This window comes from Theobroma cacao, chromosome 2 (assembly GCF_000208745.1).
Source record: "Theobroma cacao cultivar B97-61/B2 chromosome 2, Criollo_cocoa_genome_V2, whole genome shotgun sequence".
Lineage (NCBI taxonomy): Eukaryota > Viridiplantae > Streptophyta > Magnoliopsida > Malvales > Malvaceae > Theobroma > Theobroma cacao.
Window position 1 is genome coordinate 7836794 of NC_030851.1, and position 20898 is coordinate 7857691.

The 20898-nt window shown below is 36.7% G+C and overlaps 4 protein-coding genes across 6 annotated transcripts; 2 read left to right on the forward strand and 2 right to left on the reverse strand.

Annotated features, from left to right (window-relative positions):
- LOC18608400 (RING-H2 finger protein ATL18) lies at positions 169–698 on the forward strand. The gene has a single exon (XM_007043062.2). The coding sequence runs from the start codon at positions 169–171 to the stop codon at positions 643–645; it is 477 nt and encodes a 158-aa protein (XP_007043124.2). The 3' UTR covers positions 646–698.
- Positions 2862–6197, forward strand: LOC18608401 (AP-1 complex subunit sigma-2). The gene is made up of 7 exons (XM_007043063.2): positions 2862–2995; positions 4041–4127; positions 4322–4413; positions 4507–4615; positions 4702–4737; positions 5713–5799; positions 5878–6197. The coding sequence occupies exons 1-7, from the start codon at positions 2993–2995 to the stop codon at positions 5947–5949; spliced, it is 486 nt and encodes a 161-aa protein (XP_007043125.1). The 5' UTR covers positions 2862–2992; the 3' UTR covers positions 5950–6197.
- Positions 6496–15811, reverse strand: LOC18608402 (phototropin-2). 3 transcript variants are annotated; one of them, XM_018115994.1, is made up of 24 exons: positions 15413–15800; positions 14037–14805; positions 13244–13426; positions 13037–13128; positions 12691–12958; positions 12342–12558; positions 12013–12083; positions 11781–11887; positions 11622–11671; positions 11412–11516; positions 11240–11299; positions 10658–10747; positions 10388–10464; positions 9988–10072; positions 9631–9711; positions 9198–9301; positions 8790–8839; positions 8348–8454; positions 8128–8250; positions 7954–8005; positions 7694–7806; positions 7232–7372; positions 6992–7110; positions 6496–6889 (listed from the first exon to the last, which is right to left on the reverse strand). In XM_018115994.1, exons 2-23 carry the CDS (start codon positions 14771–14773, stop codon positions 6994–6996), a joined length of 3030 nt encoding a protein of 1009 aa, XP_017971483.1. In that variant the 5' UTR covers positions 14774–14805; positions 15413–15800; the 3' UTR covers positions 6496–6889; positions 6992–6993. The 3 variants fall into 3 exon arrangements, with proteins under 3 accessions (XP_017971483.1, XP_007043127.2, XP_017971484.1); XM_007043065.2 differs by having other exon boundaries at positions 15425–15772; XM_018115995.1 differs by lacking the exons at positions 6496–6889; positions 6992–7110; positions 7232–7372 and having other exon boundaries at positions 7761–7806; positions 7943–8005; positions 15425–15811.
- On the reverse strand, positions 16440–19983 carry LOC18608403 (tetraketide alpha-pyrone reductase 1). The gene is made up of 7 exons (XM_018115166.1): positions 19866–19983; positions 19599–19768; positions 18929–19117; positions 18511–18673; positions 18183–18372; positions 17681–17809; positions 16440–16718 (listed from the first exon to the last, which is right to left on the reverse strand). The coding sequence occupies exons 1-7, from the start codon at positions 19981–19983 to the stop codon at positions 16679–16681; spliced, it is 999 nt and encodes a 332-aa protein (XP_017970655.1). The 3' UTR covers positions 16440–16678.

A 20898-nucleotide genomic window follows, 5' to 3' on the forward strand; every position in this document is an offset into this window, starting at 1 on the left:
AGGGTTGCCTCCCTCTCATTCTTCATGTCAAACTATCATCTTCAGTCACCACTAGCCTTCCAGATAAATGAAAGAAAACCCACTGCAGAGTTTGTTTCTTTCATCCTTTTCTCTTTGAAAAAGCTTGTAGGAAAGTTCTGACAGCGAAAGGAAAAAAAAAACCAGAAAATGATTTCTCTAATGTGTTCTCACTCGCGTTTATGCACGGCTGCCCTTATTTTCTACACCTGCATATGGATTCCATTTCTTCAGCTCAAGAGAGCTCTTCTCAGGTTACTTGGCTTTGCCCTTCCATGGGATCGAGCAGAGGAGAGCTGCCAGGTGAATGTCTGCCTTGCGGTGGCAAGGTTTGAAGATTTGAAACTTTCAAACTGCAGCAGAGGAAGAACAGCAGACAATGGAGAAGTAGAGGAAGTGTGCTCCATTTGCTTGGTGGAGTTCGAAAAGGAAGATGTTGTCAGCCAACTCCGCAAATGCCGACATGTCTTCCATATGAACTGCATTGAGAAATGGCTAGACCACGATCAGTTTACCTGCCCACTTTGCCGGTCTTTCTTGTTTGATAATGTAAATTCTTCTCATGCAAAATGTGGAACCACTCCACATACAGCCTCCCACCTAATTTCTTCCTGGCTTTCATTTTAAATTTCCTTTTGGAGGCACTATTTTTACATCATAGCTGAGAGTAAATATGTACATTTTATGCAGACCGTTGCTGTAAATCGAAAGAGTTACTAGTAAGTGTTGATGTCCAAGCTGTAGTTCATTTTCGTTTGGCAAAAGGCTATGGCCACGGATGTCTTCTGATGATAGCTTTAAATATCTGAAGTCAACGAAGGAGAGGAATTCAATATAATACTAAATAAATACTAGTTCTGTTGCAAATCTAGGGTCAATTAGCAGCCGATGTCAACTGATAAATCTATATGACTGCTTCATTGCTCTTTCTTTACTTCGAATAATTAAACTAACACCTAGTCATGGACGCTTCTTTCTCATTGAGGGCAAAGCAAATGAGCGGCATGGGAGAGTGGGTTCACCATTATTCCGTAACCAAAATTAGCATGGGCAGGTGCATGATGGCAACAGTTTGCCAAATTTATGGACCGTCCCAGTAGGCATTATATTACACGCACAAGTCAACAAATATAGTCTTATCAGGGTTGCAATATCATTCCCACACCCCTCCTGCTTTTGATTCAGGAATTAATGTCTTCATTCCATTAACAAAAGCATTGGAATATAAATTTAAGCACGCAATGGATATGGGAATTTCTGATCCAATCTCTTAATATATATAGCAGCATTAATTGGGGAATTCTCTCGCCAATGATGGTGGATTTCATTTGATGAAAGCTAGAAGTATGCCAAGAGGAGGGGGAGGGGTGAAGAGATGAAAAGAATGGTTAGCGAAAGGTGAGTGCAATGAGTTGGACCTTAGATTTTTTATTCCTTTTATTATTATTATTATTGTTATTTATGTAGAAAGAGATGGGAAATTAGATATTAGAGTGTATTGAGGGATGGTTGCCCTCCAACAACATTCTGTCCCTTGGGCAGCAAAATGGGTCATGTTGACCTAGAATTATATATTTGATGATGATGGGAGTGTTTCAACGCTGCTGATTTATAAATAATCAAGGAAAAATTTGTGAAGGATATATTTATTTAACCTAAATTATTTGTGACATATTTCCAAAATATAAGTATGTGCAGTAATAATAATGAGATTATATCTATATCTATATATATAAATATATATTTAAAAAATAAGTATTGAGCTCAATTAATTATGTCTCTAGATCTAACAATTAGATCGTCACATGGAATCAGTGAATTTAAATTTTATATAATTGTGTCAATTCATTTATGATACAAAAATATTTGTGTATGATGTAGGTTGACTCGATGTACGTTTAATTAATTATGTTAATAAATTAATTAAAATTAATCAATATATTTTGTTTAAATTAATTTATTAAATCTTTAATATTTAAAGTACACAAAATAATTTATTATTTGTATTTCCACAAATTAATTGTGTTTAAATGATTACCTTTATTATGTCTAAACAAGTTAATCTTTTCAACTAATGTCGTGTAATCCATAAACTTATCATTGTGTCAAGAATTTTAATATGATTTAATTATTATATTCTAAATTTTATCTGTCCTAATTATCACATGTGAACATGCATTTTGAGATTTGTTCTTAACAATGATTTTAAGAGATGGCATAATGTTTAAATAAGTCTTTAAATTATTGAAGAAAATTTAAATAAGTTTTAATTTTTTAGTACATTCAATCAAGTCTTTGTACTTATATTTTGAATCAAATGAACCTTTATGATTAATGATTAATTAATTGTTATTAATCAAAATATTACTTATCATTTTATATCTATATAACACTAATATGATGTTAATGTGGATGGTATAAAATGGCACATGCTCATGTTATCATATCAAACTATCATGTCACATTTATCATCAATTATAATATACAAACATATCATATCATTATTAATTATCATATGTTAACACGAAACATCAGTACCACGTAGTATATAATAATAAATAATATTTTAATTAAATTAATAATTAATTATAAAAATTTATTTGACTCAAAATAAAAATATAGGAGTTTATTTAAATTTTTTTCGAATATTATGTCTTAATAGATTTAGTATTGTTTCTATGTTCTATTTATCTAAAGGAAAGCACTAGTTTATCCTTGCGGCTAAGGAAAGTTGGGCTAGACAAATAATGGGCCACCGGTTGTTTCTCATTGTAGGATGGGTCATAAAACTATGCCTGTAGGTAGATATTTTTGTCGGCGAGGACGGCCCAAGTCAGATCCTCTTGAAATTAAATTGTTCAAATAACCATAAAGCCGTAGCAGCGGCGGAACTTCAGAATCGGGACACCGGTTTCTGAGCTTTAGGACAGCCACGATTTTCATTTTGACTTCCCGGCCAACGCCAACGCCAACGATGGTAACTAACTCCTCGCCCCCTCCTTTTCATTTTTGATCGTGTTATTATCATTATTCGGTGAATTATAATCGTGTTTCGTTTCATTTTCTCATCCAAAACATGGATCTGCTTTTGCTGCTTCTTTGCGCTGTTTAGATTCATGATTTGGTGTATCATCTTTTTTGTGATCTTAAAATTCCCCCTGTGCTTTAGTTATTGAGTTTACATTTTGCACCTTCTCGTTTCTCTTTGGATCTGCGACTTGGTTCTACTGTTTGTTTTTTGATCGGAAGTTATCTATTGCTATAGCTGACTGCAATTGCTGTTTGTTCTTCTGATTTATTATTAGATCCCACTTATTTCGTTATTTCTGCTCATGTCTTTGAAATTTATTCTGATTTCTAATCAAATCTGATCGTACTTAAACATTTCAGTTCAATGGTAACTTTTGAATAGTAGAGGTTGACTACTTAGTTCTAGTGATTTCTATGAAAATTTTCTGTTTGCTGTAGCCTTATTGTTCCAATGATTTCGGGAGGCATTAACTAATTATGTATATTGAAGATATCATTTTGCTCTTAATTTTTGTAGTAATTGTTTTGGATGAAGGTATTTTAGATATGAATCACATGTCATCGTGATGTATTTGTTAATTATAGAGAAAACCGGCCATGAAGACACAAGCTAAGAGGTTGGCCAGAGCCACATGTCATTAATTCAAATGCTGTGTAGGAAATGGAAATTCTTATAGGTTACATCTGGTGCAGGAATTTAGGGCTTCATGAAAGATTGACGAGGACTACAAGGCTTTTATGTTAATATTGCAAAAGTTACATGTTATATAGAATGACTCTTGGCTCTCATAGTGCTAGCAAAAAAGCAAATTTGCGTTCGTTTTGGGATCTGATTATCACAGTGATCTATACACACATACACACACACACTCTTTTATATGTATGTATGTATGTATGTATATTTCTTCTAGTATTGTTCCATTATGCTGGAAACTTAAAATTAAGCTTCAACTCTGCTTCTGTCTGTAATCTATGATCTTTGTGTGTTTCAGATTCACTTTGTGCTTCTAATTAGTCGACAGGGGAAAGTTAGGTTGACAAAATGGTATTCACCTTATTCTCAGAAAGAAAGGACAAAGGTATGACCAGCACATTTCATTAACTTCATTGATTATTTGCAAAGTGTGCACCTTAAAGGATGAAGTCATAATAGTTACAAGGTTCTGGCACAATTTTCATTTTCAACTTTTGTCTTTAGTACTTTGTTGATGCTCTTTTGAAGCTGGATCTCACTTCATGGTATTAATGCTTCATGATAATGCATTTTGAGAAGGTTATCCGTGAGCTCAGTGGAGTGATTCTTGCAAGGGGACCCAAACTCTGTAATTTTGTGGAGTGGAGAGGATTTAAAGTCGTTTATAAAAGGTAACACTACAATATGACAGTGAGACCTCTTTTACTATGAATCTATTTGACCATTTCAGGATTATCAACTAAGGTGGGATATTAATTATGCAGATATGCTAGTCTTTACTTTTGCATGTGCATTGACCAGGATGACAATGAATTAGAGATTCTAGAAATTATTCATCACTATGTTGAGATTCTTGACCGATACTTTGGCAGTGTGAGTGAAACTTAATCTTGACCTTATGCGGGAGTGTGAATGGCGCCACTATATTTACATCTGATTGTGAATTAATTTATATGCAGGTCTGTGAATTGGACTTGATCTTCAACTTTCATAAGGTATGTTTGTTATGCTTGTCATGTACCTGTGATTAGGGATTCTCTAGAGATTTTCTTCCATGGAAAATTATGCATCACCCCTTGAGTTTATGTTGAAATTGTGCTCTCTCGTTCGTGTAATCTTTAGCAGCACTTACCCTCCCACTCCATGTAATCTTTAGCAGCACTTACCCTCCCACTCCATTACTGCACCATTCTTCTCATTACTTAACATACCCATCCCTATCCTCCTTTCCTTCCATTTGTTTCTTTGAATCATAAACTCTCCATACTTGCTCCCATAGCAGAGTATTTCTTGATGTTCTCCAGTCTCCTGTATCCTGAAGAAGCTCTTAAACTACACCTCGCTGAATTGATGTCTGTCAATTGAGTGGTTTAAGTGTTCTGTTTTCCTGTATGGCACAGTGAATTTTCCTCCACTTCTAATAAATCCCAAAAAAGGGCTGATGGCATTTTTAATCTTGTGGCCGAGAACTGGAATATGTAGTTGAGATTGTTATCGGTTTGCTGCTTCTAGGGAGTGTTGCAGAGTCTGATATCTCATATCTTTGAGAGAAGGCTTCTCCTTTTTTTTCTAGAAAAATATAGTAATACTTTTGGTTTTGGCATCTATTATATTGCTAATGGAGAATTACTTGCATGAGGGTTTTTTTGTTCTTCCCCACAAATTGTTTGTGGTATATTTGCTTGGTAATTCTGATCATCATGTTAGAAAATTATCAATATCCAACTAATTGCATCCAATTTATAGGTGAAAATGTGGTTTTTAAAAATAGGAGGGTAACGGTGTAACTTCGATATAAACTTGAGGGTGTTGTTTTATGTAGTTTACCCTTTTTCTTGTAGATGACTTATGTCGTAAAATGTCATTCCAAATGTGTTTAGTAAGTAAATAGCATTGTTGTTAAGGATTCTAGATCATGGATGTTAAAATAGGGTCTTTGCTTAACTCTCTGCTTCCGTTGAACGTTGAAGGCCTACTATATATTGGATGAACTGCTGATTGCTGGTGAACTTCAAGAGCCAAGCAAGAAAACTGTGGCACGTTTAATAGCTGCACAGGTAGGATCTTTTCATTGTTGAATGTCTTTGGTTGTCATCATTTGCAATTTTCTGAGTGAATTGTTCTGTTGGTTGTAGGATTCACTGGTGGAGACTGCAAAAGAGCAGGCCAGCTCCATTAGCAATATAATTGCACAGGCCACGAAGTAGATTCTGATGAGTCATGGTCATTTGTCTTGGTTGATTTTGGAGTATCATCTGTACCAAATTCTCTTTGAATTTCATTTCAAGAACTGAATTATATGTAATGAATATAGGATTTGAGAGATTGTAGAATTGACAATTCTTCATCTCACACATGTTATATTATGTATATGGTCATGCATTTGGGTTTCAAGCGTGGATTTATTGGCTGTAGATAAAATGCAACAGGCCCTATTGATTTTGTTCATTTTTAAGTTGATATTTTTATTGTTGTCTTCATCGCTTCGCCCTGTACTATGGGTAGACAATATTTTTTAACCATACGAGGCTTAAATATACGTTTTTCTCTTTCCCTTTCTTGTGGAAGTCAAACAGGAAGGATGTGCCTCATATTTGAGTGATCGTGCAAAGAATCGTCTTTCCTTTCATATTTGTTGAAGAGAGACATTTGATGGCTTGTCGAAGCAATCATGTCAGGTATGGGTAATACTTATTTTTTATTTACTGGAAAAAAAGAGGGTAAGATTGGGGAAGAAACGTGACAAATTGCAATTCATATGAACAAAGATTGATCGATTTTTCTTTTTCATTAATCAAAAACTGATAACACTTTTATTTAGAACACATCGAGTCAAACTCATGCCTACAGCTCCACTATAGACTGTTACACAGTGGACCCAAGTAACCTAGTTCAAGGTAGGACGCTTCCCCTCAACACTGTTTTCATCCAATTTGGCTGTACCCCCCTATCAACCCAGCCTAAGTAGTCTATATGCCCACGAGGGACCAATTTATGGCTCTTACCAAGCAGAGGTAGCTTCATTGCAAACAGCACTAGGAAGTCATCTTGTTTGTAGATGCACTGCATATGTTCCATTTTAAGAGTATACCTGCTCAGTCGACGAACATCAATATTGAAAAAGTGGACTATAATCCATACATCATCCTGTCCACAAAAGATTGCAAGTAGTGAGGTAAGTCTACTATGAAGCAATACTCATGACAATAACCACACAAATTAAAAACTGGAAAGATTATATGTATGAACCTTTAGAAAATATCCATGTCGATAGAACTAAGGAGCACTCCATCATCTTCCCACTTTACATCTTTGGCGTGAGTATCTTTCTTGATTAATTGAAGAGGCACCTCCAATGGCGGTGGGCTCTGCATATAAAACAACAGCCAAATATGTAACAGTGTAAGCAGCAACAAAGTTGTTTCTAAGAATTAAAGAGCCAGAATATGTTCTGCCTCCATTAGGAGAGTCGGGGAAAGGTTCTATTACCATGCAGCGTATTAGAGGCCAATTTATGCCACGGAAGAAAGGGTGTTGTTTGATTTCATTGGCACCGCTAGCTGACCCCAAACGGCTGGCAGGGTCCCGGTTCAACAATGCGTTAATTAACTGTCTCGCTGGAAGACTAACCTGCAATACCAAACATGTTTAGGTTAGCAGCTAGAAAATAAATGAGGATATCTGCATGACTACATCAGCACAAGCTGGTTCTTATACTTCACATGATTCATCCGGAGATGCCTACTTTATTCTGTTAAAAGAATAATACAGAAATTTAAGTACTTAAGTTGCGTGAAGTAGACCTTAGTGATTGTAGTTTAATATCCATAAGAATGTATTATGTATGGCTCAAATTCATGCTGAGCAGTTGTGTTGGGTGATATACAGTACTCATGAAATTGACCGTATAATTAGAATGATTGACCTTCGAACCAATGATTAGAAAAATACCGGAATGCTACTTGGGAAGGTGAGGTTTTTGTGCAAGACATTGGAGAATGTTTTCTGCCTGTTTTTACCCCTGAAAGGCGTACGGCCATAAAGCATCTCATACAGCAAAATACCTAAAAATTCCAAAAATAAATCCATGAATGTTATGTTTAACAGAATATTAACTAGGCTAGGAAAGAATCAGTGAAAGAAAGTTAGGCAGATAAATGCATTTGCAAAGAAAAAAGTGAAAGAATATGATGTCTTCACCATTTACATACCAAGAGCCCACCAGTCAATTGCACTACTGTGTCCTGCACCAGTAATAATTTCCTGAAACAAAGTGAACTGTAAGTATCTAAATAGATACAGGAAGGAAACATATTCTTTTGTTATATTTGTAATGAATTGAGTTAAATAGTTGAATATTAAGCATGAATAGAGAGTCACTGTACTGGAGCAATATATTCTTCAGTTCCAACAAATGAATTTGACTGTGCAGCTGGTTCTGCAACAAATGTTGGAGGTGGTAGACTCCTGGATCTCCTTCTCTTGCTAGGCAAGGGATGCTTTAAAACCTGTAAATCGTTATAAACTTTAATCTCATGCAAAAGAATCGTTAGTTATCAAATGAATCATCTAACCAAATATCAAGCAAAATCAAAATTCACATACTTGGGGTTTACAGGATGTCATAAATGATAAATCAAAGTCGGTTAATACAACGTGCCCGTCCTTCTGGAGTAGAATATTTTCTGGCTTCAGGTCTCGGTATATTATTCCTGTCATAAACCATGAAAAATGAAAGCACAGTGAGCAGAAAAGCAGTAGATATCTTTCTTGCAACTCTTTTTGATTAAATCTCATAAATCACTCAAGCTTGCTGAACCATATTGCATTCAATTAGTTCACTGGTGCCTAAATCTAAGCGAAGAGGCATAAGCAGGAAATCCTTAGATTATGGAAAGCAACCACACACTCTCTCTCTGTCTTTCTGTTATTTTCCTCCTCTTTATGCTACAAGAAGAAGAAGAAAAACGTTTCTTTCTCTCTGTTATTGAAAAAAGAAATGAAAATAATACAGACAAATGTATCTGTTCTTAGTTTATCAAGGTACCTAGACAATGAAGATATTCCAAACCAATGACAACCTCTGCTGCATAGAACCTGGAAAAGCAAAACAATAAAACAGTAGTAAGAACTGCACACATAAGAAATGTCCAGATATCCTGGTCATTTAGACATGTCAGTAATTCAGTCATAAAACTAACAAGAAACATGCACTTGAAAGATGCTAGGATCAAAAAATAGCCCAGTGATTAAAAAATTCCTGCCCCAAGGCCCATACTGAGTATAATGTGAAGTGATCAAATTCTATAGCCATCAGCCAAGTCATCCAAATTCATTTTACAATACTCACTGTTAAGTGGTAATTAAAATCCGCAAGCAGAGATTCAGGTCTGTTCACTAGGAAGAATGTAATTTATGTTTGTTGTGATTTTTAGGCAAGGAATTGGTGGTGTACCTTGCAGATTCTTCTTTGAAAAATTTCATTGGCTGCTTATCAAGTAGGGCAAATAACTCTCCACCAGGGCAAAAGTCTGTTATCAAACAAATATGTGTGGGAGTCTGAGGAGATAAGAAAAGGTTAGTACACTTCATTTTATTTAGTAAATTAACTCAAGGTTTCAAACTAGAAACATCTTTAGTAGTAGCATCAATTTAGCATGTTGAAGAACATAATTAACAGCATGTTGAAGAACATAGCATGTTGCACATGTCGTAAAATGGGAAATAGGAATATATAATTACGATTACTAATTATGGATGGCAACTTTAATGTGATAGCAGTCGCACATCAATCAATTGTACATAAGATGAACACCTCTATATACCCACTTAAGTATCCAGAAATCTTGTGAAATAGTTGGAGGAACAAGGAATGAAAATGAGAAAACCTGAAAAGAAGAGTATAATGAGGGAAGGAAAGGATGATCCAGAAGTGAGATGATTTCTCTTTCAACGCATGCTCGATGAACCTGTAAAGGGAACAAAGTGAGGCACCCACTCAACTGTTTACTTATAATTTCAAAATTTCGAAAAACGCTTATTGGTCACAAAAGAGTTGTTTATATCAGACAATAATCCATCACAAATGCAAATGCTTATATGAACATTCAGATACATAATCCATAAGGTAAACAGAAGAGAAGCACAACTTCTTCAGGCAGGCATATAGCAATTCATGGGTCAAATAAAATCACATCAAATAGAAAATGCATTTCGAGCATAACAATTTTAAGCAATAAGCAGACCTTGTTACGATTCAACATCACTGACTTCTCCATTGCCTTCATAGCAAATAATTCTCCTGTGTCTTTTAGTTCCACCAGATGAACACTGCAAGAATTACCACCATAATTTTGATATGGAAAAGAACTAATTATGAATTCATATCATCGTATATTATTAACGGTTTAGGGGTTTAACATCATCCGCACTGGCTAGGGGAAGCATTTGTGAACAGTTTCAGAAGCAGTAGAGAAGCCATAAATTAGCAGCTGAAAAACATTTGTGAAAAGTAAATTCAAGGGGTAAGCATGAGTTGTTTCCTCAGTGTCACTTGACTGAAGATGGTGGTTATATTGACAGAACATCTATGTTGGAACAGTCAACTTTAACAGTAGCATCGAGAAAGTTAGGAAAGAGCAGTACCTGCCAGTATCACCACAGCCCAAGGGTTTTATGGGCTTAAAATGATGTAGACCAATTTTTTCGCCACGAGAAGTGATCTATAAGAAACCCAAAAGGATGAAATAGAAAAGGACAGGGAAAGAGGGAGAGCAACGAGAGGCATGCATTATCAGAACCTGGTAGACAACAAACTCTACAATGGATAGTATCATACCTAGTAGGTCTAACTAAGCGACTTAGAAAATTTCAGTTTGGAAAATGGTTTTACAGGGCATTAATCACGATGGATACCTTCTGTATTGCTAGCCAAGAAGAACTATCTCTTTTGTGAGGCCGTGGGAAGACAGGTTGAGAATGGATTGCCCACAAATCTTCTGGTCTCTGAATATTTTTTGGCAATGTAAAAGTCACATCAGCTAACATCACATGGCTTCTATAAATTGGCAATTTTGATACTTTGGTTATAGCAATGAGTTCAAACTAAAGCAGAAGAATGCAAAAATCAAGTCAAATTTTGGATAACCGTTATTATAACATAAGCTAATTGTTTTCAAATTTAATCATATAATTATTTGTTATATGCATTCATGAAATACTGATAAGTCTTATGGTAGAATTATATAAAACAAATGAATTCTGAACTAGTTTCATATTCAAGTATTTTTAGTAGCATATGTTTTGTTCTATCTATCCTTTTCCTCCATTTCAAGTGTAAAGTTATAGGAGTCCATGCAACTTGAGACAACATTATCAAGGTAAAATTGAGATATAGATATCTCAATTGCAATGGGAAGAACTGAGTTATAATATCTTTTACATCAATGGTTAAGACATTGCTATTAATAATTCCAAGAGAAAGAAAGAATACCTTACCAAATTGGCATCAGGAAGTTCCCGAACAGCATCATCGACATTTTCTGCTGTGGCTTTTACCTGATAAAAAAGATGTCAACACGTCAAATAACAACCCACTGAAGTTAAAAAATTGCAACTGTACTTGCATTTTTGCTCTGTATATAATTAGAAGAAGAGAATGATTACAGACCAACTTAGCACTATCTAGCTCTGTTTTCTCAGACAGGCGGTTACGTAGGGGTTCGACATGATCACTTCCATCAAGTTGGACACCAATGAAGTATTGAAGCTCACCCTGTAAAATAACAAGGAATAGGTCAAAAGAGTATGTGCAGGATAATCACTTGAAAATTGAAATGGTAACTGTTCCTGCATCGAAAGAAAAATGTACTGCAACCACCTTTTGGTCACGCATAGGTTGCAAGTGGAATAAATTCCAGAATTTCTTGCCTGCAAGTCATAAAATTTTAACAATTCAGTGAAATATATAAAATTTCTGCAAGCATGCATGTTTTTTTTTTTTACTTCTTTTTTCTTTTTTTTTATTTATTTAACGAACCGCTTTTTGTGTAGTTGATCAACTGAACAGTGATTTCCCTCTGTTCTCTAATAGCATCTCTTATCTCTGAGACAGTTGCTTGATCAGTTTCTGGTCCTTGAAGAAACCTGTGAAGAAAATTCTATGCTGGTTTAATATGATTCATCTGACAAACCGATGGAAAAAACCATAGGACTGGAAAGTTCATTGAAGTAGTTGGATATTGAAATTAAAAGTAGTACAAAGTTCATACCTACAGTTCCTTCCCAAGATTTCCTCTCGTGTATATTCCGTCAGTTCAAGAAAGCTATCAGATGCAAATATCTGCATACATTTGAACATTATAGTAATTTTTCAGAATGAATCCATGCTAGTAAGCTAGTGCAATCAAGCTATGCAGGCTCTGGCGTAAAAAGTAGAGCAGCATGGAATTTTTTTTCTAAGAGAAAAGGCAGTAAGCTTTGACTTTGGAACGTAAAAATTATGTTCTGTGGTTTTCATGAAAATAGACTACTGGAGTTATGTCTTCTGAAGTAAAATTAAGTTGGTGATAAAAGAAAAATACTGACAACTGTTCCTTACAATGGGATTATCAGGGAGTCTAGGATCTGTGATCACAAAATTCTTTTCAATTCGTTCCAACGTAGTTGCTAGATCTATCCCTTGGCGTATGTCCCTGTCTCTTTCAGCACGTTCCCAACTGTCGGTGCGTTCTATGTCTCTGGTCATTAACTCCTCTGGTTCAATAATTGGTTCTGTTTCCTGCTTGGCTGCAAAGCTGGACGACCTGCCTTTAAGCCTGGAGGAAAATGTGATGTATCAGAAAAATAATTGGGGCAGCATAATGCTGATTATGTGTGATACTGCCAATGTCCTTGGAAATGTACACTTAGCATCAGTCTAAAAACAGAAAAAGGTGAAAAAGACTCACCCCATTAAAGAAATGCGTCCTGATTTTCTAGTTTTCTTGCCAAATTCTTGTATAGGAGTACCAGTACTGAAGTCTGACTGGGGAGTGTATCTCCCAGGGGTACTAACGTTTTCAGTTTCAGCAGATTTAGGCAGAAGGTAATCAAGGTTGAACTTGTCTTCAAGCTTGTTGCTGGCATCATTACTTATTGTCCGAGTGTGAGATTGAGGATGTTTCAAAGTTTGGACAACCTCTGTGATGGAATCTAGAGCCTGATCCTTCTGACGAACTGTTCCAAAATGTAGACTTATTACATACAAAACTTAAAGACACTATAAAATACCCCAACAAATTAAGTACAGTTTACCATCATAACGAATCAACGACTTGGGCAGTCCATTAGGCCGCAAGGCCTTTTCATTGAAACCTTCTGTGTATTTGCTGACCTCCACCTGCATTCTGGAGAAACAGCATTCAGATACTATGCATTAGGAAAAAGAATATACAGTTTAAGTATACCACATGAAGATAATTTGAAGAAAAGAAATAAAAAATAAATAAAAGGAAAACTAACCCAATGAATTTGATAGTATTTCCATGATCATCTTTGATGGGGGTGACAGTGAGAAGATTCCAGAAAGGAATTCCATCCTTCTTGTAGTTGAGGAGCCTGCCGCAATAGCTTTTTCCATTCTTAACTGCATCTCTAATCTTGGCAACCTCTGTCCTGTCTGTTTCCGGTCCTTGTAGAAAGCGGCTGCACAACACCCTCAACTCTCAGATTTTATTACTAGTATTTTTCCTAAAGAAACAGCAAAACCAAAAACAAAATATGGGGACGATAATGATTGCATTACTCAATTTTTAGAGATTCATCAAAATTGAAAACCTAAATGTCTATCAGTTAAGGATGTATGGTACTTGAGATGATAGTTTTACTAAAGTAAAAATGATCTGTAATCAATCATTTGTCATTGACACTGCCCTAGGAAAATAGCTGGATGAAGACAACAATTGTCAATTCAAATGGGATACTTGTATTATTGTTCTTCACTATCTTTTTGGATTCTTAATTCTCATGGGTGGTATTGAAAAAGTAAGGAAAAATGCCAATTTTATGTTCAATTAAGATGATTATCATGTGATTTTCGGCAAAAAGAAAGGAAAGAAAACAATACCATGTGATGTGAGATGGATGTACATGGGCTTATTTTTATTAACTGAATTCAGACAAGTGTGTGGCCGTATGCTGTTGCTTGTGACTAGAAATAGAAAATTGCAATGATTTTGGGCTGCAAAATGATGCAGTTTGTCCCTTAGGAACGGCTCCCAACAGCCTCCTTACATATTTAAAAGCATGAACTTACCAGTTTCTTCCTATGACCTCCTTTGACGAATAACCAGTCATGCTGAAAAATCCGCTGCTGGCAAACATTATAGGGCAGTCTGGTCTGGTGGCATCAGATACAACAAAAGTCTGCTGCAGAGTTGCCAGAGCATCCTTCAGCTCCTGTGACACCCTGGGAAAGACCTCCAATCCATGATATGATTCCCCTGATGTCCTTTCGGAGTCCATTGCAAATTTCTCTAATGAGTTCTTGTTATGATAACCTTCTCCAGACGGTGTTATTGTTCTACCAATCACTTGGAAACTACCTTCTCCAACATCTGACTTCACTGCAATACCCCATTCTGCAGTCCTTTTAGCTATGCTAGCTTCAGTTAAAATTCTACGAGAAGACTGTCCATTTGAATCTTTCTCTGCTGCGCTAGCCCCATTCAAGTTTTTTATGGAGTCATCAAAACTTATGATCTGAGAATTGTTGGCAGCCTCTCCTCCAAAAGCCATCCACTTGTCCACAGGCTCCTTCCTTGCAGAAGAGGTGACATTCATTGATAATCCTTCCTCTTCCACATGGGCTTGTGTACTAGAACCCTCAATTGTATCATTAGATTGTCCAACATTTTGAGTACCTGCTGATTCAAAAACCTCGATTGATCTCTGTTGTTCTCGACTGGTTGATTGAGTATTTCCCGATGATGTTGAGGATTTAAAATGAGAGGCAGATGACCCCTGCAAGCCCCCGGCCTTTGGTTTCTCCATTTCCAACTTCTCTCCAGTGTATGCAGGTGAGGCTGCATATATTACCAAGTTAGAAATGGTCTTTATGTCAAAGTACTTCTGTATCTACCATCATATTACTGAGAATTAATATAAATGACTCTCACAACTAGAATTCAGAGCTGAAAAATGATCTCTATATGGTTTTTTGTATTTGCTTACAAATTCTACCGCATATGAAGAATTACACAGCTACCATGATTTGAACAGCTAGAAACAGAAACTTTACTAGGAAAAATGCAGCTGAACTTCTTTCAAAATCTTTAACAGGATATGCAGAAAAGATCAAGTCTGGTGAAGTGTTCTGCAATCCGTAATCGACCTACTTTTTGACACTTAACAATAATAAACATCAAACTCTAGAAGTAGAAGGTAGAATTCTAGTAAAACACGTTCCGAATCTAACAAATGATTGAACGGAAATTGTCAGAATCTAAATATAGAAAAAAAAGATTCAGTACAGTATGAACTTTAAATAATTGAAAAGACTTTGCACCCTTGTAAGTACCAAGAAAGGTTCTAGTATATGGAAAGTAAGCATTAGGTATCAAAGATGTTCAACTCCTGAGGTTAACAGGAAAAAGAGATACAGATGATGATAATCAAGGAAGAAAAACAAACTGTGGTAAGGACCTGCGCAGCAGAAATTTAGGGTGAAAGCAATCTCCAACAGTTTCTGATCAAAATGAGTTCAAAGTTGCAGCACTTTAACAGCAATGGGGCCAGTGCCACTTCTCTTCCATGGCATTGAACGCACCCAGAAGCTTCCAGGGTCCTGATAAAAAGTCATCCCTTTAACACGTTTCTTTTCTATACATCTATTACAGCATGAAGAAACATGCCTTCTAAGTTTCTGGCTCTGGTTTCTGCTGGATGTGGTGTAAAGAAAAGGAAACTGGTCAATAGCAGGATAACGTTTCGTAAATAGGACTTCCAAGTTCCAAATGAGATAACATAAAACCCCCAAAGGTCCCATAGCTTTCCAATTTCCATCGTGACCTTAGATTTTACAGATGCTGTTTTGTACGGTTGCATCAAAGTCGTTGATGTCCATCCTTTCTTTTTTTTTATTTTATCCAAATTCATTTCCGCATCGTCACAATTGCTTCAGGAAGAAAAAATTTACCAACATCAAGCTCAGTCACAGAAACAAGAAAACACTATCAGCTTTGTGAGGCTGCAAAGGTCCCGAATGTGGCAATTTTTGAAGATAAATTTCGCTTTCACTTTTAAAGAATTTTGTTCTGTCCCCTAAGGAGGATATGAGCATATAATTATTTTGTATAGAAGTGACAGCAAAAATGAACACATCACAAGATCAAGGACCACAGCATGGTGGAAACTGGTACGGTTTTGTTAGCATCCACGTTCGATAGCCCATCATCATAAAATCAAATAGACCGTTGGCGACATAACCCATCACCAAAGCCTAAACCATTCTTTTGTTCCTTGATCTAAATACTCATAAACGGTCCAAGGATCACAAAAATGCTGTCCCTCACCATTTAATTTTCTCACACAAGATTCCTCCCAGCTAATTGACATGGGAACCATGTCCATCCTAGGACCTACGTTATGGGTCATGTTCTTCTTTTTTTTTTTTGGAAAATTAATTAAGAACCATTCACTTCAAAGAGGGAATCCATACACAATCAAAGGGAGTCGAAGACTGATGGGAGATCAGTTTTGACCCTCTCTTCACAAACTGGTAGCAAAAACACCAGTATCCCCTTCCTGTCCTGCAAAAACATAAGAGGATCTCTTTCCGATATACAATTGAACCCAAAAAACCTGCACTAACAACAGAAAAAGAACCAGAACCATAGCCATCAGAACATGCAGAAATAAGTAAGACATGAGAACATAGTCACGGTTCCCAACTATGGGTCATGTTCTTGAAAACTGTTTGATTTGATTCGTGGATGATCTTCCTTTTGGGTGGTTAAATTTATTCCTAATATACTAGTAGATGTTACCCTTGGTAAAAACAAGCCTTGCAACTTCGAGGGTATTGCATGTTAAGTAACATTAGAAGTACTTCGTGGGCAAGTACCCCTGCAACTTCATTTATCATGCCGACTTGGAACGAGGGATCGTACAAACAGGGGAATTACAGATTAGATATGCGGGATTCAGTGTCCCTGAATCCAACTTTATACTGTTGTTTGGCCAAAAAAGAAAAGAAATCAGCTTTATGATGTCAAGAAAATCACCCATATATCAATCTTTTCTATGATCTTTCTCTCTCTCTCTTTCCTTCTTTATGTTAAAACGGAAACGACGAGGATGCTTGGGGGTGTTGGTGGTGATTTTCAGGAGAGGAGCAAGCCAAGCCAAAGAAAAATGGGGTCTCCATTGAGCCAAAATAGTGTTGCACACGTGGCAGAAGTTTCAGCCACACGAGCACTTGCAAGCCGCATGGATGGTTGCCCCGTTTATGTAAGTGTTTTTGGGGGTATTCAAGGCCTCGTGGTGGCTGTGGATCGCCCACGTGATATTCCAACAATTTTTGAAGAGGAAACCTTCCTCTCGCTGTCACTTGCTCTACCCTTGTCTGTTCCCTTTTGCACGTTAATAATAATGCCACAACTACTGCTACTACTATTTGGTTTTGGCCAACTTAAGAGTGTTCGTGAAAAAGTTTTATCCAATAAAAAAAATATATAGTGATAAAGTGCTCATGTCATTCCTCGTAGTAAAATGGACTTCTCTTATTCTTCCTCTACCAATGAAAGGCTTTTTAATCGGTGGAATGCCAACCTTTTCCCTTTAGCACTAACATTTTATTTCATAGGACTTGGAACAACATCAAACTGCCAGGCAGACATGTGGTAGCAGATTGCTAATTGAGATTAACAAAGTGGACTCTGGTAGCCAGACTGAAGAGACAGATGGCCCTGCTCCACCAGTGACTCGATGCAATCATCCAACATTTCTTCAATGGGCCTGAAATTGAACCCCAAACTTCTTATCTTGGAGGTATTGAATTCATAGTACGGTCTGTCTACGTCCTCAAATCTGAAATTTTTACAAGTACTAGAATAATCAGCAACAGGTTAAGCAGTGGAGGTGGTAGTAGTAGTAGTAGTAAAAGATTGTAAAATACAAAATCCTATAAGATTGGCCATGAATTTGCTTTCAAATACATAGTTTGTCTTACATTAAATCATCTCGGGGTTGTTCTATCACTTACACAAGTAAAATAAAGTCCAGTCTTTTTAGCATTTTTTAATTATTTGAGGCATATTTCTCTCGTTAAAATATGCCCAATGGTACTAATTAAATGCTTCCATTAAAAAGAAAAACAGTTTTTAGATGAAATTCAGCCACATCCAATTTATTTATGCTTAGTCGCTTTCTGCAGGTAATGGTGAGTTGAGAAAGACAAAACCTCTTTGGTACAGTGAGTGATGGATAACGCGCTGATAGAATTGCTGCTAATTCGTCATTGTCGATCACGGTTGAACTGCAAAGGTATCGCCCATTTGCAGCTTCATGCTCGTAAACAAGGATATGGCAAAGTGCAACATCATCAATGTGAACATATCCCATCCTTCCATGCCACTTAATTTCTGTTTCCCCTGTTTGTATAGATGAATACGTTAACCAGTCTTGATGATTATGAGATAAATTATAAGAAACCCTTGTATTCTATTAGGAAACGTTCTTTGAAGTAAGGCTTCAGAAAGGTCCAAATGCACCAGGTCTTGTTACAATACCTTTCAGCAAGGCGAGGACATCAGATGCAGTGGAACATAAATCAGGTGGCAGACTCGGTCCAAGAACGAAGCTGGGAAGGATGGTAACCAGATCAATCTTGTTCTCATTGCAAAACTCCCATGCAGCTTTCTCAGCTTGGGTTTTTGATAGAGCGTACCAAATCTTTTGTAATGCACCCCCATTGTCATGTTCAGGAAGAAACTGTTAGCTTTTTATGTATTTTAAGTCAAGTTAGCAGAAACTGTGAAATAGAGAAAACAATGGACAGAATTTTGTGCTGCATATTGGCTTGCTTTGCTCTTCGGTCAAGCCATCAACCAAAATTTGATTCTGGCAGACCCAAGGCACTCGTAATTTGAGGCAAACTCATTGAACTACATATTGAGAATTGAGCAAATTTAAATGAATTAATGATACCTGCAACATCTCACAGAGTTCGATAGAGCTCCAAGATGACTCATCAAGGGGTACTTTTGGGTCAATATCATTTCTAGCCCTCACAGCTGCGGAAGACGATGTTAGAACTACACGCCTCAGAGATGGGTTCTTCTTACATGAGCGTAGCACATTCACTGTGCCCTTCACAGCCGGTTCCAGGATTTCTGCCTGATGTGGAAAACGAAAACAATATCCCATCCAGGAAAAAAAATATTTCAAGATTTTCGATTTCCATTAAGCCATTTGATCATAAATAGTGAATTGTTTTGCTACCATGCTTGTTTAGTTCACTTTGGTTCTCTTCGTCTCATGTGAAGTAGAAAACTAGAGATAGTGGCCTAGGTACATGTATATTGTGAAGTGGCGGTATATACGTGTAAATAATATAGCCTATCCCTGATGTTGATAAGTCCTTGAAGGCGAGCAGAACTAATTATGGCTAGCTAGCAACACACCATGCAAATACTGTGATAGTAGTAAATATATATGCAACATTACTGCTGGTGTGGAAGTCAAGAGAGTTCCAGGATAGGAAAAATCAGCAATGCTGCTGGGAAAATTAGTTCCCTAGTCTTTTTAACTTCAAGTCTCACTGATTGTAACTATAGCAGGTTGCTAACTTCAATAGGCCAAAAATCGAAGAGCATGCCTTTGGATCAAATGAAGGTTTTATTACGGGAGAAGCAGTGTGGAAGACACCCTGACAGCCCATGATTGCATCGTCAAAGCTGCCCTCTTCCAATAGTTCAGCCCTCACCAATCTGAGTCTCTCCTTGGCTCCTTCCAGCCTCCAGAGGTGCGCTAATTTCTTCTCATTTCCTGCCCCGCGCCATGCACAGACGATTTATAGCTAGACAAAATAAAATGAAGGCAAATGAATGAGGGATTGATCAGTCGAAGATGCATGGAAACATACCTGGATCTCTAACTGTTCCAATGACATGATAACCAGACAGGAGAAGGCGTTTAACCAGCCAAGAAGCCAGGAAACCGGAAGCCCCAGTCACGCAAACTTTGCCTTTTACCCGATCCATCTCCTGCTCAATAAAGTTGGCAGTTTCGATACTCGAATTTGATGGAGAGCCCGCTTTTTATATATGCACGAATGCACCCCATCATGGATGTTCTCTCTTAATAGTTGAGACTTGGAGAAGGTAAGCCACTCGATGCTCGTGAGCTATGAACATCATTCTTGGCATTCAACAATTTTGATTGACTTACCTACTCTTAATTTTATGGTTGAATAGCCAAATTAAAAAGAAAAGGTTAGGTCAAATGTATATGGGCAACTGTCTTAGTAGATTTTTTTATTTTTTTGCCAGGCTTAACGGCGTTGCTTTTTCATGGCTTAATTAAGAATTCCATTTCGTCCCTTTTCCCCTTTGATCATATCATTCTCAAACTTTGCAAGTTCTTCATTTTGCTTCTTATTAGTCACCACTTCTACTTGTTGTTCTTTGTTCACACCCAAAAGACAAAAAAAGGCTTAGTTCTTTTTTTTTTTTCATATTATTTTCATTTTTTATTATTATTTTGGAAAACAAAAGGAGGATAATATTAGTTTTTAACCAATTTCGTTGAGCATGACCTAAACATATAAATATTAAACATAGACATAGACATAGACTTGAACTCAGCTTCACCTATGGTGTCATGAGTTGAAATTTAAACCCAATCTCACATGGTCTTAAACTTTGAAAATAGAGCTTAAATAAATCTATAAATCATGAATTCATATTTTCAACTTAAAAGACATGTTTCATAATAGTAGAAGACTCATGCTTATATACTTAAGACTCACCCTATCTCTTACTGATGCGAGATCCGTGACATTCTACCTCACCTAATTATGTAACACCCACGTTGCACTAGCTCTTTACTCATAGAGGAGAAGGATTCTTACACTCGACCCTGGTATCTCTCATGGGGACTCATATCAGTGAAGATCT

Excerpts from the sequence above, each read along its gene's own strand:
- LOC18608400 (XM_007043062.2), top strand. The coding sequence starts at position 169 with ATGATTTCTCTAATGTGTTCTCACTCGCGTTTATGCACGGCTGCCCTT.
- LOC18608401 (XM_007043063.2), top strand. Across the intron at positions 4,616-4,701 it reads TTGACCGATACTTTGGCAGT|GTCTGTGAATTGGACTTGAT; the intron begins GTGAGTGAAACT and ends ATTTATATGCAG. Across the intron at positions 5,800-5,877 it reads CACGTTTAATAGCTGCACAG|GATTCACTGGTGGAGACTGC; the intron begins GTAGGATCTTTT and ends TGTTGGTTGTAG.
- LOC18608402 (XM_018115994.1), bottom strand. The coding sequence starts at position 14,773 with ATGGAGAAACCAAAGGCCGGGGGCTTGCAGGGGTCATCTGCCTCTCAT. Across the intron at positions 13,129-13,243 it reads AATACTATCAAATTCATTGG|AATGCAGGTGGAGGTCAGCA; the intron begins GTTAGTTTTCCT and ends CTGTTTCTCCAG. Across the intron at positions 8,251-8,347 it reads TGACATCCTGTAAACCCCAA|GTTTTAAAGCATCCCTTGCC; the intron begins GTATGTGAATTT and ends AACGATTTACAG.
- LOC18608403 (XM_018115166.1), bottom strand. The coding sequence starts at position 19,983 with ATGGATCGGGTAAAAGGCAAAGTTTGCGTGACTGGGGCTTCCGGTTTC. Across the intron at positions 19,769-19,865 it reads TGGAACAGTTAGAGATCCAG|GAAATGAGAAGAAATTAGCG; the intron begins GTATGTTTCCAT and ends GGCGCGGGGCAG. Across the intron at positions 16,719-17,680 it reads CTGGTGGAGCAGGGCCATCT|ATCATCCACGAATCAAATCA; the intron begins GTCTCTTCAGTC and ends CCCAAAAGGAAG.